The 18316-nt window shown below is 36.3% G+C and overlaps 2 protein-coding genes across 7 annotated transcripts in view; one reads left to right on the top strand and one right to left on the bottom strand.

Annotated features, from left to right (window-relative positions):
• Positions 1 to 18316, top strand: part of CASK (calcium/calmodulin dependent serine protein kinase) — a 221754-nt gene that overhangs the window by 97819 nt on the left and 105619 nt on the right. For all 6 annotated transcript variants that reach the window (XM_075773692.1, XM_075773728.1, XM_075773699.1 and 3 more), the window contains 2 exons: positions 4776 to 4853; positions 6120 to 6192. In XM_075773692.1, the coding sequence (XP_075629807.1) occupies positions 4776 to 4853; positions 6120 to 6192 (151 nt within the window). The remainder of the gene's footprint in view (positions 1 to 4775; positions 4854 to 6119; positions 6193 to 18316) is intronic.
• GPR82 (G protein-coupled receptor 82) lies at positions 11645 to 15580 on the bottom strand. The gene is made up of 2 exons (XM_075773786.1): positions 15282 to 15580; positions 11645 to 14075 (listed from the first exon to the last, which is right to left on the bottom strand). The coding sequence occupies exon 2, from the start codon at positions 14040 to 14042 to the stop codon at positions 12957 to 12959; it is 1086 nt and encodes a 361-aa protein (XP_075629901.1). The 5' UTR covers positions 14043 to 14075; positions 15282 to 15580; the 3' UTR covers positions 11645 to 12956.

An 18316-nucleotide genomic window follows, 5' to 3' on the forward strand; every position in this document is an offset into this window, starting at 1 on the left:
CATATGGTATGGAATATCTCTTGGGTCAGTTGGGGTCAGCTGTCCCGGCTGTGTCCCCTCCCAACTCCTTGTGCACCCCCAGCCTCTCGCTGGTGGGGTGGGGTGAGAGGCAGCAAAGGCCTTGGCTCTGTGTGAGCACTGCTCAGGGATAACAAAAACATCCCTGTGCTACCAACACTGTTCTCTGCACAAATCCAACACGTATCCCTGTACCAGCTACTGTGAAGAACATTAACTCTATCCCAGCCAAAACCAGCAGATCATGTTAGGATTCCAGTTATGGTTTTATTTTTAAATGCAGTCTTACCTGTAGTCCATCTTTTTTTTTTTTTCACTTTACTGTACTTCTTTCGTACTTGCGTAATGGATTATTTCAGATAAAAATAAGACTTAAATATTAACTTTTAAATGTAAAATCAAAAGAAAGTAAAATCTCTATTTTTCACACCAAAACAGGTTGTTGTCGTTCCTGAAAGAAAATAGTTTCAGATACTTCTAGGTCTAACGTTTGCGCCAGACTTTGAAAAATATCCAGCAAAAGGAAAATCTTTCAAACTAATTTTGAAAAGCTTGCAATACACTTAGAGATGTCATTAGATTAGTCTTAGAAATCAGGATTTTTATCTTGGATGAAATTTTGCTCTTTTATAATAAGTAGCAAAGTTTGGCAGAAGAATTGAGAATTCACATCATTGAGACATTGATGAATTGGCATTTCGGCATTTATTATGTCTTAATTATCAACGGCCAGTAAGTTGCATTATTTTAGCAAAGCTTCAGAAGACCCACTTTTAAGCAAAATTAACTGGTAGAAGTCAATATAAAATGTAAATGCATATACTTGTATTCTCAACATGAACTAATTCACACAACATTGCTATAAAGGGAGTATTTTTGTATTGTCTCATGATACTGGCTGACATATGGAGATTTTAACGTTGAACTGGAGTATGGATTAAAGGTTTCAGGTCAGGTACAGTACTACTTTCGTATTACCACTAAACCCAGTGCTTTTTAAGGATGCATATGTTCTTTCTTTTGTGCTATTTAATAATCAGGTTGGACCATCATAAAAAAACACTAGTAGAAAATTGTTTCCGAGCATACCTATTTAGAATTACTTACTACTCCTAAGATCATATACTACTCTCTAAGATCTCCATACAGCAGCCTTCCAGTACCTAAGGGGGCCCGCAGGAAGGCTGGAGAGGGACTGTTTACAAGGGCAAGTAGTGACAGGACAAGGGGTAATGGGTTTAAGCTGAAGGAAGGTCTATTTAGATTAGATGTTAGAAAGAAATTCTTCACTGTGAGGGTGGTGAGGCACTGGAACAGGTTGCCCAGAGAGGCTGTGGATGCCCCATCCCTGGAAGTGTTCAAGGCCAGGTTGGATGAGGCTTTGGGCAACCTGGTCTAGTGGAGGGTGTCCCTGCCCATGGCAGGGGGTTGGAACTAGATGGGCTTTGAGGTCCCTTCCAACCCAAACCATTCTATGGTCCTATGATCATCTTCTATGCTGTGATTTAGGAATTATTATTCAGTGACGTTTCAGTTGTTTGTGACTAAATGTAATGAGTCAGTTTATGAAAAGCACTGAAATTCATCTCTTAGCTGCCAGCAAAGTTGTAAAGATGTCTCAATCTAAAGTACAGAAAACAGATGCTGAGAAGGTAAACCCAGGAACATTAATTATCTGGAATGAGCTAAACCCTGGATGCATGGGTAATATATAGGAAATAAGTTTCTCTACTTTTTGGTCTTAGTTTTCAGAGGTATAATGTAGGGCTTCAAGAAAAGTTAAATACTATGTTTTTCAGGTTGATTTATGGCAGTTTTTTTGTTGTAAGTGAAGATGGCAAGTACGTAAAAACTGTCCAACTGAAGGAACACATGCCATTGTGCACACACCTTTAATATACATGGTACAAACTCAATAAACTCAGTTGCAAGCAATATGCCAAGTCTTTCTTTTTTTTTTTTTTTTTTTTTTTGTTTTTAAGTAATAATTCAATTCCCTAAAGCTGTGCTTCTCAAACTTTCTGATGTTGTAGGCCATGTCTTATTAAGTCACCTGAACATTCAAAACTATCATACCCCAGTATTAAAATGTAGATCTCTTCTGGAATATAGTGTCTATTCTTCAGAGTGATTATTAGCCTCACAACAGATTTCTGCATTGAATATGACTCAGGAGTAAACTTTCTGGGCGGGTCACAACTTATCATCACCTTTGTGCAGAATACTAGAAAGATTTTCAAGGTGCACAGTAGCACTGATCGGAGCTATGGAGAGAAACATTTATCCAAAGGGCTGAGATCCAGGCACAGTTCTGCTAAAAATATGGAAGAAATCAGTAGTGGAATATGGGAAATTAGAGGAACATAATTGATACCCCAAACGATTCAGATGTGGTGGTGATGCCTGTTAACTCCCTGCTCAGACTTGCTTTAGCTGGCACTTTCAGGGTAAATACCATAAACTGTCCAAGTCAGTTTATGTAGCTTCCCTGAGTGCCCTCTACTGGTATCAGATGACTCTCTCCCAAATTATGAGTGTGCTGTAATTTTAACAACTTTTTCAGCATCTTCCACATATGTCTTCAGCATATATATGTCTGTGTCGTTATTTTACTGGATTTTAACTTATCTTAAATTTTTTTTGTTTTTTACAGTTTCCACATGCCTAATGCTGATAGTCCTTACAAAATCTTGAGACTTCCTGAGCTTTGATTTCACCAATATCTCAAAACTTGAATGCTCTTGCATCACATAAGCCTTTCAGTTTCTGCAAAGTCATCTTTTAAGTGTTTGTGATATTGCTGAGTTTTTAGGCTGTTAGTGCACTGAATTCTCTGGGGTTTCTTATAACTGAGGCTGACTCTTTTTTTTTACAGTCTCAGCTAGATACAAATCTCATAGGGTTTTCACATAAAATCCAACATCATTGGGGTGATACAAGTCCCACTTATACATGAAAAAAAATCTGCTTTTAAAATAAGATTTTGTCTTGAAAAAGTAGTCAGTTGAAGTCAGAGATTAAAATACACCTGTCGTATATTTGTGCTTTTGATATCAACAGAGTTCATCTTAATGGAATAAAATGTTCAAACATTACTGCTCACAGCCCATAGCCATTTTTAATATCAACATAACTTAAACTAATGGAAAATATTTATAGAAAAAAATTCAAACTGCCACTTACTGTTACAAAATTTAAATGAAAAATGCTGGTATATATAAGAGAGAGGTAGATATTTAGGTTAAAGACCATTCTGATTACAAACACCTTGTTTAATTGAAAAGTTAGTGTAAAGGGATGACACTCGTGGCTCAGTGTCTCAGCAACTATTGATATTGCTGAAAAATTTGAATGCCTCTGGATCTTTATTCATCTGTACTTTATAACAAAGTCAGAGTGAAATTAGTCTTCTAAAGGGTTCTACTGCTTCATGAGAATGACAGCTCCAGATTTTTGGTAGTTAATCATGCATTTTGTATGTTCTGCAGTGCTTGGTGTTGCTCAGGTTTCAATTTTGTTTCCAATCTAGCTGAAATAAATTGTTGGAAGGAAGCACTGAAAGGGAGATTGACATGAGGGGGTTTTTCTAGTGAGCTGGCTAAATCCAGATTTATGCTGTTCGCATTGAACCTGACCCTGTTGCTGCTATACAGCACTACGTATAGGACAGCACAGTATATTCTCTGTCTGAGTGATATTTAGCTATGTATACAGACTAGCTGTGTGAAATGGAGCAAGACAGAAAAACTACTGGGAAAAAAATCTAGAGGAAAATATCGATGCAGTGATGAGCAGTCATGGTTTGGTAATATGGGTTTCTGATTTGTGGGGCTTGTTAAACCTGAAGATGGTACCAGGTGCTGAAATAATTGGCCAGGATATTTTTTTTCTCCTCCTTAAATGAATGTGCATTTCTTTTGGTCACCAGTCTCTCTTACAGTTGTTAGTGCTCAATCCACATAATAGTATCTTTTGCATGGGGATACTCTTTTTATTTATTTGGGAATTAAAGCTTCTGCACATTGCTTGTGACTCCATAAGCAGAAGTTTTGCATTGCAGGTGTGTAACAAAGCAAAAGTGATTGTATGCTAACATTCTGGATAGCTTACCAAAGTGGCCCTGATAATGTGGGCTTTCTAGATACCTTGGAAATTCTGCTTTACCCCGCCTTGAATCTTTGGTGGAGAGGAAAAAGAAAAGGTGTGAAGGCTGAAAATGACATGTTACAATCAATATTTTTTGCAAGTGCCTTGTTAAGCATGAAGTATAATATGTCATTTATTGTTCCTGTTAACTCTTGTTACTCTCTCTTTGCCCCACCAAGCAATGAATATTTTTAGATCTAAATCTGCCTTAGGTTACTTACAGGAGAAAGAAAAGGACGGCAGTTATGCCACACCAAGCTGCTTTGATTTTAGAGAAATGATAGTCTAACTTTACCCTAAGGACTATTGATATTCGTGCGTCTAAAAGTGTTATACTACTTATTGTGGGAAGTTAGGTTGTCAGAAAGACTACAGACAATTAGGAAGAAAAGAAACAAAGTATCATGTATCAGAGCTAGTGATACCTGTAGCAAGTCATATTCTATTAGATTACCTATTAAATGCTGTTTTAGTTAGTAATGCATTGTACGTGTATCCAGAGTATTTTATGTAAGATTTATATAAGTGGAGTAAATAGATTTTTTGGATCATTTTTATGTAATTGAGTGTAGTTATCTGTCTTAAACATTTTTTCCTCTTTTTACCTGCAGTATGGATGGAGCAGATCTGTGTTTTGAAATTGTGAAGAGAGCAGATGCTGGATTTGTGTACAGCGAGGCTGTAGCCAGGTATGTATTATAATTTTAATTAGTCCCACAGGATAAATGTAAAAGAACAGAATATACTATTGTAGAATCGGGTAACTAGAAGTTGGAATAGTATAAATAATGGTGCTTCCACAGTCTGAATGTTTATTACAATAAATAGCATAATAAAAGTAGAATTTTGGAGCATTTTGTCTTTTACTAGTTGCATATTTGGATGGGATTATTGAATATAATAGTATTTCACATTCAATACTTAATTCTCTGTCTTTGCCTTTTATGGATCTCTGATACAATGACATTAGGTGACTTGCCTGACAGGTGTGAGTTTTATTGGTCTTGCTAGATGGAGTCGTCTTTTTTCTTTTTTTTTTCTTTTTTATATATCACTTTATTTATGGTCACTTCAACGTTTCACGAGGTAAACTAAAATTAAAGAGTCTATGTAATTGTAGAAGGTCAACAAAACCCAATGTCCTAGTGGCATGGTAATTGAGCTGAAAGCCCATGAGATTCTTTGTTTGCTTTTTTCGTCATTGTAAATTTTTAGCGTCATAAACGCCAGTTTGGAAGAGACATCAAGAGGTCTCTATTTCAACCTTCTGCTCAAAGCATTGCATTTAGATCATGTTCCTCAAGGCTTTGTCCAGTGGGGCCTAGAAAACCTCCAAGGATGGAGATTCCACAGCCTCCCTGGGCAGCTTGATCCAGTGCATAATCGTGTTCCTAGGGAAAAATGTTTCCCTATAACAAGCTGGAACCTGCAGAGGACAAGGGTTGCCTCCCTTAGCCCACTAGTAATACTCTGCCTGATGCAGCACAGGGAGCTGTTGGCTTTCTTGGCTTTCTAGCATGGTCAGTAATCTGTTAGGGCATCCTTTGGACATGGGAGAAAGAAGTTAGTCTTTAATCTACATCAAGCAAGCCAAGATCTTGGTTCTATCCCTTTCTAGATAAATCAGGCACTGACACCTTGTTCCGTTCTGTGTTTTGTTATTAAAAAAATGAAGGATCCTGACTTCTTTGTCATATGAAGCAGAATTGTTGGACATTTGAAACCTTTACAAAATGGAAAATGGAGATTTTTCTTTTCTAATTTCCTTGGCTTCAGTCAGAATAATCCTCAAACTTTAGATTTTGTTATTCATACACAAACTCCATTCTACTGAATTCTGTATATTTAAGGTTAAGTTGGTTGATTAGTTTTATATAGTTAGACTCTTAAAACTTTATATGTGTGTAGTAATTTTTCCTGCAGGTTTGTCATGTATGATGTCTTTGTTTTTTCAGTCATTACATGAGACAGATATTGGAAGCTCTACGTTACTGTCATGATAATAATATAATTCACAGGGATGTGAAGGTAAGGGGCTTTAATTCTTTTTTTTCTTCACCACAATAATACAAACTACTGAATTTCGATTTCTGTTTTTTAGAGGAAGGGGGAAGCTATAGAAAAGGAAGCTATATTTGCTGAATGTGTGTTTATGCTTACTGTGTCATGTAAGATGAAAGCCAATCTCCAGTTCCATCAATATAGAACATTTAGGAGGTCTTTATTCACAGATTACATATGCATTTGATTGCAACTTTGAAAGTCAGTATAATTTCTAGTTTTTGAATATTCATATGAAATCTGCTTGCTTTTTTTTCTTGTTAGGAAAATGTGTGTATAAATTAATTGCATAAATTAAGCTGGAATTGGTAGATTAATGGCATCATTTTGACAGCATAATGACAGTCTTCATCCAAACCAAGATTTTGGGGAGAAGTGCATGGTTAAATGCTATAATATTGGTAGCATTATCTACTTTTTGCAAGCAGTCTTAAACATTTATTATGATGAAAACGTCTCTAATACAAACAAGTTTGGGAGGAGAAATACCGTGTTTAAGAACAGCTTATGTACATACTCTTTTTGATCTGGTGAATTTTGTACTATTTCCATGGATATTTATGGAACCAGTTTATCTAATAGTTCTGTAGTGTAAATAATTGGGAGTTTTAACCTTAAGTGGGTTTGACTCTCTTCAATTTGAATATATATATATATTCTTAGTTAATGTCTTTGTCTAAGGTAGTTATTCCCACTTGTCTTCTCTAAGAGTTTGCTTTCATCCAATGTGGGTCAAGCACTACGGGAATTAATGAGAATTCTAATGAGCTCTGATGGTACAGTTTGAGAAGTGAGTATTGGGGTTTAGTGAATAGAGAAGATTGAGAGAGGGTGAGCTGTGCGTCAGCCTCCTGCGAGTGATCTGTGAGGGGAGAGAAAACACACGGTGAACTGATGATTTTCATTTATGAAGTCATTTGGTCTTGCATACGCATGCTTGCAGACCTTTCCCAACCTCTTTTTCCTTTCCTTCTAAAACCAAGATAATTATTTCATGCAATAGGTGGATTTTTTTTAAGTTTGGTATTTTAAAAGTCATTTCTTACAGCAAATTCTAAAGATGGCCTCTTAATTACTGGTAGAATGCCTCGTATTGTTGTGTCTTGAAGGTTCTAGGTTCTTTTAATTGTTTATTCTTAGTAACACACAAGAATTGCAGGATTAACATCATCTCTATGCTGCTGTTTCTTCCTGAAAGCTGTATCTGGTTTTGTTGGACCATGTTCTTAAGCAAAAACAAATTTTAGTTTCAAGGGCCTCTGAGGGAGGCCCATTTTACTGAGTGTCCAATGAGAGTTTATTTTGCAGCTTATTCAGACTCTGAAAACTTTAAAATCACTGTTTTTATTAAATACTATCCTTAGAAATAAACCTGTTCAATTACATGAGTGAGGAAGAATTTTTAATGTATCAGTCTAAAGTAGCGTATGCCAACAGATATTTCGTTTTGGGAAAAGCAGTGCAGAAATATAACTATAGGGTTTGGGTGTAGACCATATTAAGCTAACGGCAATATCCCAGCTCTAGATGTCACTGTAGACATTGTTTTGAAAGGAAGTAGACTAAATGACCAATTTCCAAATTATCTGAATGGGTGAAAGTGAATTAATAAAAATCTGTGAAGTTGATATACTACTTTTTTTCACTGTTAAGCTTTCTGTGAATGTTATTTTGAACTGCAAAATGTTTGATCATTATCTGAATCCCAGGAAAATTTGCACCTTATAGTCCCTGTAAAATTAGGTGTCTTTTAGCCACTTTTGTACTCCCTTAACTCTCGATTGATTAAGAAAAGTTAGACGGGAATACTTCAATTTACTGTATTCTGGTGCCAGAAACTTCACCTGACTTTTGTAAATAACCAGTTGTACCAAAGCTTCTGGAGCCTTATGACTGCAGCCTATGATAAACTCGCGTATGCCCCAGATTCACCTCCGATGACAGAATCAAAACATGAAAATTTTCACAAGATGACTTGTAGTTGTCTTAATTCCCTTCACTGCTCTGTGAGACCAGATGTTTCTAAAACCTCTGTACATCATTTGACCCCGTTCAACATTGCTTAAAGGCTTTATAGTCAGTGACGATTGCACCTTTGCTCCACCTTCAGTTAATGCGATCCTGCTTTCATTCACTGCTTGGAAGTTGGATTCTATGATAAGAAAAGTAGAAAATGCTGATGCGGGAAGGCACAAAACTCAAGACAGCTATGCATCAGAAATGTGAATGTCAAGAACTTTTTCCCTTACCACGTATATTCCTATTTTGCCAACCTAGTGATATAGAACTCAGCCGTTCCTTTTTTTATTTCAGAACCTTACTGCGTCAGAAAGACCCAAAAGATGGCTACCGAAAGTAGCAACATTGAAATGGGGTCTTTTCCAATATAAGATGTTATTACACAGTAGTTCATATACAGAATTATCTTTAAGAGAACAAAAAAAAGGAAATGGGAGTCATGTGGGTCTGAAATGAGATGCTTGTCTTTTTCCATAAAACGCTTGCTAGAGTTTGAGTACCATTTGTCACTGAAGTCAGCCATTTTCTCTTCAGCTGTCAGTATTAGACCATAATGAAAGTATTTCGTTAATATAGTCATTAAAAAGAAATGAATGGGAGAGGACCTTTAAAACGGGACAAAGGAATAGGAGAAAAATTACTTGTGTCTTTCTTCAAAATCTCCACTTCACTATATTCTCTCCTGCAAAATAATGTTTTCTCTTACTTCACCCTCAGGAGTAAGAAAGTAACAAATTGGGTTAACTCTACATTAAAATGGTTCTTCTCTTAACATAAATACCACTGAAGATAGTTCCATATATGCCTCAAGATTTAATGGAGCTAAAAACAAGTAACCAAAATGTCCTCTGTAGCTGTAATCTTTCTTCAAGAAAGGGAAAAATTAATAGTATGCCTCTGCAACTCTTAACTGCGAAGAATACCACTGACCATTGAACTTCCTTTAGTTCTGTGCTATACAATTATTTTAATAATTATGATTTTAAAAGCTGAAAGTGGTAGGTTTGTTATAAATAGGTAAACTTGAATATTTCCAATCCCTGTGGCAGTTAATGTGTTGTAGAGTACCTAAAGCAGCATCATGCATTTAGCACAGTCACATTTGGTCAGCATTCAGTATTTTAAGTTGTTATATTCTCGGCATGTAGGAAAAGTTGTTTTCTCTTGTCTTGACATTTTCACTGTTAATAAGAGGATAGGCTGACGTTGGTAGAAGACTTTTGTGCTAGTTACTGGAAGTATAATGTGATTCAGCTCAAGAAATAGGCTGTTTAAACATTGTGTAAGTTATGAAGCAGGACAGTGCTCTGCAAAAAGTGCATTTCTTCGGTATTTATTGCAGATTTTTTCACCTGTTCATTTTTGCAGTAACTTCAACAAATGTTTCCTCTTCCCCCCTCCCCACCCCATTTATGTCCCCTCCTGTGTATATGCTTCCTATCTCAGAGTCCCCATTTCTTGTTTCATCCTGCCCTTTTCCTAGTGTACTGTTAGCTGGCTGCTGGATATTTAGAAGCGGTATTTGCCGAGTAGTATATTTATGCTGATTGGCCTACTTAGAGCTCAACATCTATGTGCTTTCTGATCAGGAAGTTTATATATTCCAGTCATTTGCCCAGCCAGTGCGAAAACGTGTTTTCTGATCGATGAGCTGGCCACTCATGCAGCACATTTGAACAGGTTAACCAGAAAGTAGGCAGGCGCTTACAGTCTTTTAAACTGCTTTGCAAACCATGTGCTGTGGCTACTTGCCTTAGGATTTTGTGTTCCCTGCTATGGAAATGAATTATTTTATTTTTTATTATACAATTCACAAGTCACCTGCTAACTTCTGATTTGGCACCGGGATGTCTAAGCATTGCAAGACGTTTAGTACAAGCTGTGTTTTGCTGAAGTATTTCTCTGTCTCCTCTCCCTCATGTCTTTCAGGGGATTTTTCCTCCATGAACTATTCTGTCAAATGCTAGACTGATGTATTACTCAATGTGTAGTGTCTTAAATTGCCTGTACTGCACAAAAGCTTTTCCACTATTTAAAGCAAGAAAAGGTTTGATGCAATTCAGAAATTTAAAGGAGACATCATCTTGAACAGACTACATAGGAAAAAAAGCAAAGTCTGCATAATTTTTTGGTACCATGTAGAACTAGTGAAATGGGATCTTGCTACGGGTCTATCACAAAGTTATATTTGATTAGTAGTTTCCAAAGTTTCATCTGTTTTCTTGTCTTTTTGATAAATGCAGCGCTGGGGAACAAATGGTTGTGACTAGGAAAGTGGACAAAGAATGACTTAAGCCTAGACTACCATCAAAAACTCTGAATTAAGAAAAACATCCACAGGCAGGCACTCTGCTGAGATACTCCAAAAGCATTCCCTATAAAATGTATTTAAGGAAGGATAGAAGTAGTGGGGTTCTTAGTCTGGGCCGCTGCAAATTATAAGAACACATTGGTAGTAAACAGCTTTGCTCACCCAGACTTACAGCTATTGATCTAAAACCAGCCATTGAATCAGCGCTGTGCCATCTGGGGGACTTGAACTGCTCGATTCAGTCCTGTTGTAGGTACTTGGCCACCGGTTATGTCGCGCAGTCAAACACCCACCCGCACAAACCGGCTTCCCATGCTCAAGGACTGTGTTTGCAGAGCAACTTTCCTACAGCGCTTTGTAGAATTAGACCCTGAAGCTGCCCGCTTCAGGTTTTTCCATAAGTAGTATGCTAAATGTCACATGGGAATCCTGTGAAAGAAGCAATCACTAAATTCCATTATCACAGGTAACATTGTGTTAAATAAAATACTACATTCCTATGATTTTCTGTCTTTTTCACTTGCATCTTTATTTAACTTCTGCAGAACACAAAGCAGCTGTCAGATGATAGGAAGTCTTGGGGTCCCTCCTAGTGAAGACCTAGTATTTTGTGTCTACTGGCACTTGGGTCAGTTTAGCATACCTGTCGTGGAACTCACTAGTAGGGTTGGGAAGATGGAATTGCTCACTGCATTTTATTGTGAAGTTTTGGGTGAGTGATAGGATTTCTCAGAATGTGTAATGTTTTATAGCACTTCTTACACTCCTCTTGATCTCAGTTGCAGAAAAGATTGTATAAGGAAAAAGACCATTATGTAATCTGAAGTGTCTTCAACAGAAATGATTCAAAATAATTGAAATCTCAACTTAAGTCATCATGATAGTCTAACTTCTCCAGTTAAAAAAAACAACAACAACAAACCCAAACACCACTGCAACCACAAAACCTCCTGTTCCACACTGCTCTCGTACTGTGAATGATCATTACATGTTTATCGTTGAATATATTTTGTATACCAGTAAATAATAAGCATTTATACCTTCCTCATTAAACCATAGAATTTACCTCACAAGATTAGACTAGAAGGATGAAATTCCAGTGATTTATTTTGTTGAGGTTTTTTTTAATCCTAAGCAGTACCAGAGGTTAGAATTAACTCTACATGTATGCATTTCATCCTTTTTTCTGCACTTAATATTACTGTACATTCAGTTATGTTGCAGTTCTGTAGATCTTTTGTGCTTTATGCGCTCTTCTGCAAATGGTCTGGATTTAAATGTTGTTGTGATGGAGGCACCTTCTGGAGCAGCGTGCGTTAATCCACCTTTGAAGTGGAATAAGTATGTAGCTCTTTCAGATGAGTGCACAAAGGCTGCGTGCCAATAAGGATCCACTGCCTCAGCTGTTGAACATGACCGCCGTGGATGAAACTGGAGGAAAAATGATTCCTGATCAAGCTGCAGAGCATGTATAAAACCCATTCTTCTCAAACACTAAGTAAAGTCCTAGGCCACCAGAGTTTCTCTTCCTCAGTGAATACTTCACCCCTGCAGGTTTTCCGTCACCATCAAAGCTTTCTCTTCCAAGTCACCCTGTTGCAGGTGTAATTTCAGTAATGCTGTGACCCTGATAGGAAATGTCAGAGCAGGGTGATAAAGTAATTAAATCTAATATTTCTGCTGTTTTCATACAAAGCTGTAGTAAAGCCTTTTCTGTGAAGGCGAGAATAAGAAAATGCATAATTTCTTAACACAGTTTTTTACTTCTTAGAAAAATAGTTACTACAGTAAAACCCTTATGTGATGGACATAACTAAATTAAATAATGGCATTTTTCAGTAACTTTAGAATAAGATGTTTTCTTGATGCACTAAAGAATTTTAGCATCTCATGATGCATTCCCCATTAAAAAAAGAAAGGAATCAACCTTCTACCCAAATACTCCTGAACAAAAATACATGTTAATCTTGAATGTGTTTGTAGCACTCTGTGCCTGCTTCCTTAGGCCTTTGATATGTGATTCACCCATTCCAGAGAAAACGCCTGTGCTTTATTCAGCCCTTTTTATGAAGGAGACCCATGTCCAAACCCTGGGATTCTTTTATTGAGAATAAAAGAGAACTGAGTCCTCAATGTCAGCCTAGTTTCTGCCTTCTTCTTTGATTATTTAGGTAGAAAACACTGTCCATAGGACAAACATAGAATGTCTTTTGCATTGCATGGATAAAGGGCTATTACACAGTGCGCTGTATAATTTACTTGGGTTCATCTGAATATAGACATCGGATTTATTATGGTTAATGTTTATGTAGCAAGCAAGATCATTTTAAAAAAACCCACAAGTAATAAGTTATTTTGTTTAAATATTTACCATGTTATATCAAAGTCTGTTTATACACAGTTAAAATGAGTTTATTGTTACTTGTATTCTACTAAAATCTTTCCCTGTCCTCCACGCTTCGGGAATCTCTTCAGTGAAAATACCAGCTTTACGATTATGGTGTTCTGGTGTGGGTTTTGTAAATAGGCCGTACAGACTTTTCTTAAATGTTTTGTCTAGCAGAAGGATTATAACTGGATCTAAACTGCTCTTAGCGGCTGCAAGACAAGTAAGGCAATTTTTAATTTCCACTAGATAGCTTAACCTTGGGCAGTCGATATTTATCAGCAGTACATAAAAAATTGGCCTAAAAATATGATATGGAAGAAAGCAGACAATTAATATCATCTGGATGACAAAAATGTTTCTTTTCACTGTACTGTAAATGAGATGTTTTTCTCCAATACAGGTGTTTTTTTGTATTTTACTCAGATGTCTGGTAAGAGAACAGTATGACCACAAAACCATCATAAAAGATACAAAAAAACATGCAGTGGCCACAGAAACCAAAATCATCGTGGTGTATTCACCAACTTCTACACTAATGCTGTAGCATCTGTGAAATTCTTCCATAGCCCTTGCCTGGACATTATATGCTATAGCTATTACCGTTATGCAGAGCACAGCAAGCCATATAATGATGCACAAATATTTAGCAAATTTTGGCTGGCGAAACTTTTCAAGTACACACCTGTAAAGGTTTTCATTAAGTGCGCGAGAGCATTGTGTGTCACTGTTTTTCTTCAGTGTTGCGTACTGATTTAGAGCAGTTGAACATAAAATTGCAATCGTAACATACATACTGACGTGCATAATGAGAGTCCCAAGGTAATTTGCTATTCTACATAGTACAGAGTTATAAGTCCATTGGTAGCCTTTTGCAAAATAGGCAGCCAGGAAAGGCATTGTGCTACATATGAGTAAATTTGCAGAGACAAGGTTTACCAAGTAAATGTATTGTGTTCTTTTTGTGGGTGCTTGCCTTGAAAATATCCAGGCAGCGAGAATATTTCCACAAGATCCGACAGGAAATAGGAAAGAGTAGATGACTGGTAGAGCTACACGAGTAGTTAACGATGGCTGAAGAAGACATGTTGAATTTGTCATTTATGCTGATATTTCTTGAATGAATGGTCAGAGCTGAAACACAATTAAAATAATTACTCTTCTCTAATGTGCATCTAACATTTCTTTTTATTTTTGCTCTTATTTTAACTTTCCCTTTTTTCTCCCCTACTTTTCAGTGTTTCTAACTGCTGTTTGTCCTCTGGGGTTATCATCTTGAGTTTGCATGAGGTTGTGTTTTGGGTGTTCTTTTCCACTGAGATTTTGTGAAGAGAAGTTGGCTGATGTTAAACCCCAAAGATTTTATGTGCATAGAATCTAATAAAATAAATGAGGAAGCAGAAGGTTCAGCTATGGTCTGACAATAACTTGGATGGTCTTGGTTTATTTCTCAATCTTCTGGAACATCTGTAACCTACTTTGGAAACCAGTTCTAGACTATTTTAGGTTAAATAAGCAAAACAGGTGCAAAGTATGTCAGCTGCAGAAATGCAGAGGAGTATCCCGTACCTCTGTTTAAGTACCAGTGAAACTGTGCATGATGCAGGAATCCGGCTAGATGCATTTATTTTGTGCTGATGTCTGTTTCTAATGTTACTTTCTTCAGAGCTCTAATCTTAGATGTACATTTTGCATAAACAATTCAGTCCGTATTTTTAAACGTACAAAGTGGTTGTTGAAAACGGAACTTGGAAAAAATAAATATATTGCAGTTTTCAATCTTTTCTCAATTTTCACACTGAAAATTAGACATCAAAGGTCTATACAATGCGTATAAAAACTGGCGTTTCAACTTACTAACCTGTAGTGAAGAGCAATTTTACTGTTGTACGGATACTTTTTTAGTGAAGTGTATCGTAGTTAGCTTTTGTTTCATATAAAATCATATGGAAAAAATTAACAAATTTCAAACTTACATTTTTTTGAAACAGCTGTCAGCAAATGAACTCAGATACCAAAGAGGATTCTGTGTAGCTATGATAAAACACCCAGACACTGAGTTGATTAGATAGCAAAAAGTTGTAAAAGTCATGTTTAAAAATGATGCTGTAGGCCATGTTTGACAACTTGCGAATTAAATTACCTTTTATAACTTGCATTTTAGTGTACAATAAGTCCCATATGGATTGTTGAACCAAAACGTATTAAATTCTTTTATTACAATGAGTTAAATTTACAAAGTAATTGTTGAATTCAGTCATTTAGAAGTCTAATAATAATTGTTGTATCAATGCCCAAATTTTGTCAGGTGAAACAAAGAAGTTGTAGTTTTAAGCTTACCTATCCAAGCTGCAGGCACCTTCCTTTGCAGAGAGGAAATTTTTCTGTCTGATGTCCTTTTATCTCCACTGCTGCAATGAAAAGGATGATATTTAAATCTGGAAAGTACAGTTAAGAACCGTATCTCTCTGACATAAGTAGGTTGTCAGAATGTACACTTTTACAGTGTCAAAAAGCGGCTAGGCATTTAAAGTTCAGGCAAGATGATGTCTGTGCAAAAAAGACTTTGAAATTAGGTCAGAATGCAGCTCCATTAGAGAAATAAAAAGAATGAGTGTGGAAGACTGATTGTAACAATCCTTTGGTCATGTAGGTAGGGCACAGAAACACCTTACAATCCGTTATATAGCATTTTCCTCTTTTTGGGGGTGGAGAGATTGGTACTGTCATTCTTTTTAGGACTGCCCACTTTCTGGAGTGGGGGGCGGGGGGAACGGGTGCTGGTCCTATTTTATGCATGAAAACTTGTCTCTTCAATGACATGAAACTGTTCTTCAACTCCAGGAGCTATCACAAAGCTGACTCTCTATTCCTGAAACCTACATGCAATAAAACCATATCCGTGTCTGTCCTTATATGAGTGACCAAATGAACACATCTCATGTCTAGTGAGTGATGGATCGTGTGGAAGCAGTTTACAGCTGTTGCATTCTAGGTATTGGTTGGGGAAAACTGACTGTGTGTCCAAGAAATACAGTATTTTATACAAATCATCCCCAAGAGTGCACAGGACCATTTCTTTCCTCCTCAGGAAAGGTTTGATCACAGATCAGTCAAACTCTGTTTAGGTCTGCAGAGCTCGAGACCTTTGAATTTCCTTTTGTCTGACACATTTGTGTTTGTCAGATAAGGGCTTTTCAACAGCTAGAAATAAGTTCCTTTGTCAGAACAGAGGAGATACCATATAAAAACTTCTGCAATTTTGGTAAGGTTCTTGTTTTGTTAGTTTTGCTTTATGTTTAAACATACATTGTGGGAACCCACCTCAGTGATCTGCTATAAATTTTATTGTTCAATCTCATTAATTTTGTATCTTTTTTACTAAAATGATGGATATGTATGCTGGCCTCCTATTTAGACTACGTAGTTGATCTCATTTAAGATTAAATTTAAGTGAGGGAAACTTGCTTTGGAGTATTAGCAATTAGTTTGTAATGCTGTAATTAGTTTGCATGTACTTTAATTCTTGTTCCTGCTAGATTTAGTTATACCTTGTTTTTATTTTTTCCACTTTTGAATATATAGTTATATTAAAACTTGTTCTAACAGAAAGTGTCTTGTATTAATTAAATATTTAATAGGCTCTTAAGCAGTCTTTAGAAGCCCTTGTTACTTGTGGTGTTCCATCCAGCTTTAGACAGAAGAATGCACATCCTGAAAGCTTGCTAAGAGGAGACACGCCAAAAAATGCTGCGAGCAATTCCAGTTAGCAGGGGTTTTTTAAAATTATTTTTATTTGGTTGATTATTAACTGTAGCCTATAGTCTTTATAATTCGATGACCATCACTCTTGCTGTAGGAAGAGATAGTGCTACATTTTTTTCTGAATTATTGTATAATAGATTATTACAGTGAATTACGGTCTATCAGACTTCATTTTGGAATTGATTAGTGAGATGAGTAACAAAGGAATTAGGATATTGTAAGTTTAAAGAAACCCTAAAAACAAAAAAACAACCCCAGAAATACAGTTACAGTTGGTTCTAAGCTGTACTAAGCACCTTCATTATTCTTTAGTGGACTATTTCCATTCACCTGAATTATAAGTGGCATATTTTATCTAAAACATATTTGATGATATTCAAACAGTGCAAGAGCATCTGTTACGCAATTCACTCAAGTTTTTCATAATGACCTTTTCTGTACTCTTGAACCATGATCACTTTTCAATTTATACGTGATACTAGATTTTGTATGCCAGGAAGCAGCGTATGTTGCATTTTGCCATTGTATGTGGAGAACTTATTTTGTGGCCCAAAAGCACAAAACTAGAGAAATTCCCAGAGGTGAAAGGTATTTCATTTAGCCATTTATAAGCCATACCTAGCATGTTATGTAATATAATCATATATGGCCTGATATAATGAGGATTTTAGCTATAGTCAATGTATGTATTTGGTCTTGTAAGAAGTGCTTATCAAAGCAAAATCATCTAAACTCATGTTCAAATCTACTCTAGTTGAGTTGAGCACCATGCTGAATCAGTGAAGATAAAATATATGGCAAGTTTGGGCTGGGTCTGTGTTTGCTGTTCACTAATGATTTCTTTTCCCCAGTTTTAGAACTGCCCTTGTGGTTCAGCAAAATAGACCCAGAATGGGTCTATATAGAAATAGGTCTTAGATTGTTTGATGAAATATAAATGTATGTATATAACTCTGTGGCATACTTGGGGATATAGAAATGAGGATATATTGCACTCATAGCTTCAATTCTTTGATTGTCATAAAATATGCAAAGTTAAGTCTTTCACAGGCTCCTGGTAGTTGTTTTACATAGACAAAACACAAGGCAAACAATGTCTTTTAGGCAGGAAAACTTTGCTTGAAGTTGACAGTACTAACAAAAATAATCTTCCAACATATTTATACTTCAGATCCTTAATGCTAAATACATTGTATTTTTTCCCCAGTGACATTCTTTGTGCAGCTCCCAGAGGTCTCTTAAACTGTATTTCCATCTAAAAAAGCAGTGGTTGTATATTGATCGTGGCGATTTTTACTTTTAACTTCAGAAATCTGTTTTTAATGTGAAAACTATGTTGATCATCATAGTCAAATAGGAAGTTTTCTCTTTGTTTTTCTGCACCACACTATAATTTGTGGGGTTTCAAGTCAAATATGTTTGCATATAACAGCTTTTTGGCTTTTCCACGTTCTTCTTAAGCTTCTGTGAAAATGAAAAAGTAACAAAGCAATAATAAAAACCTAAAATGTGGCCATAAAACTGATACTGAAAAGGTAGATTTTGTTGGGTACAATCTGGGGAATTCTGGCTGCAAATTAATTCCCTGCTGATAAAGAACTTTTCTATAC

This window comes from Balearica regulorum, chromosome 1, assembly GCF_011004875.1.
Source record: "Balearica regulorum gibbericeps isolate bBalReg1 chromosome 1, bBalReg1.pri, whole genome shotgun sequence".
In the NCBI taxonomy this organism is placed as follows: domain Eukaryota; kingdom Metazoa; phylum Chordata; class Aves; order Gruiformes; family Gruidae; genus Balearica; species Balearica regulorum.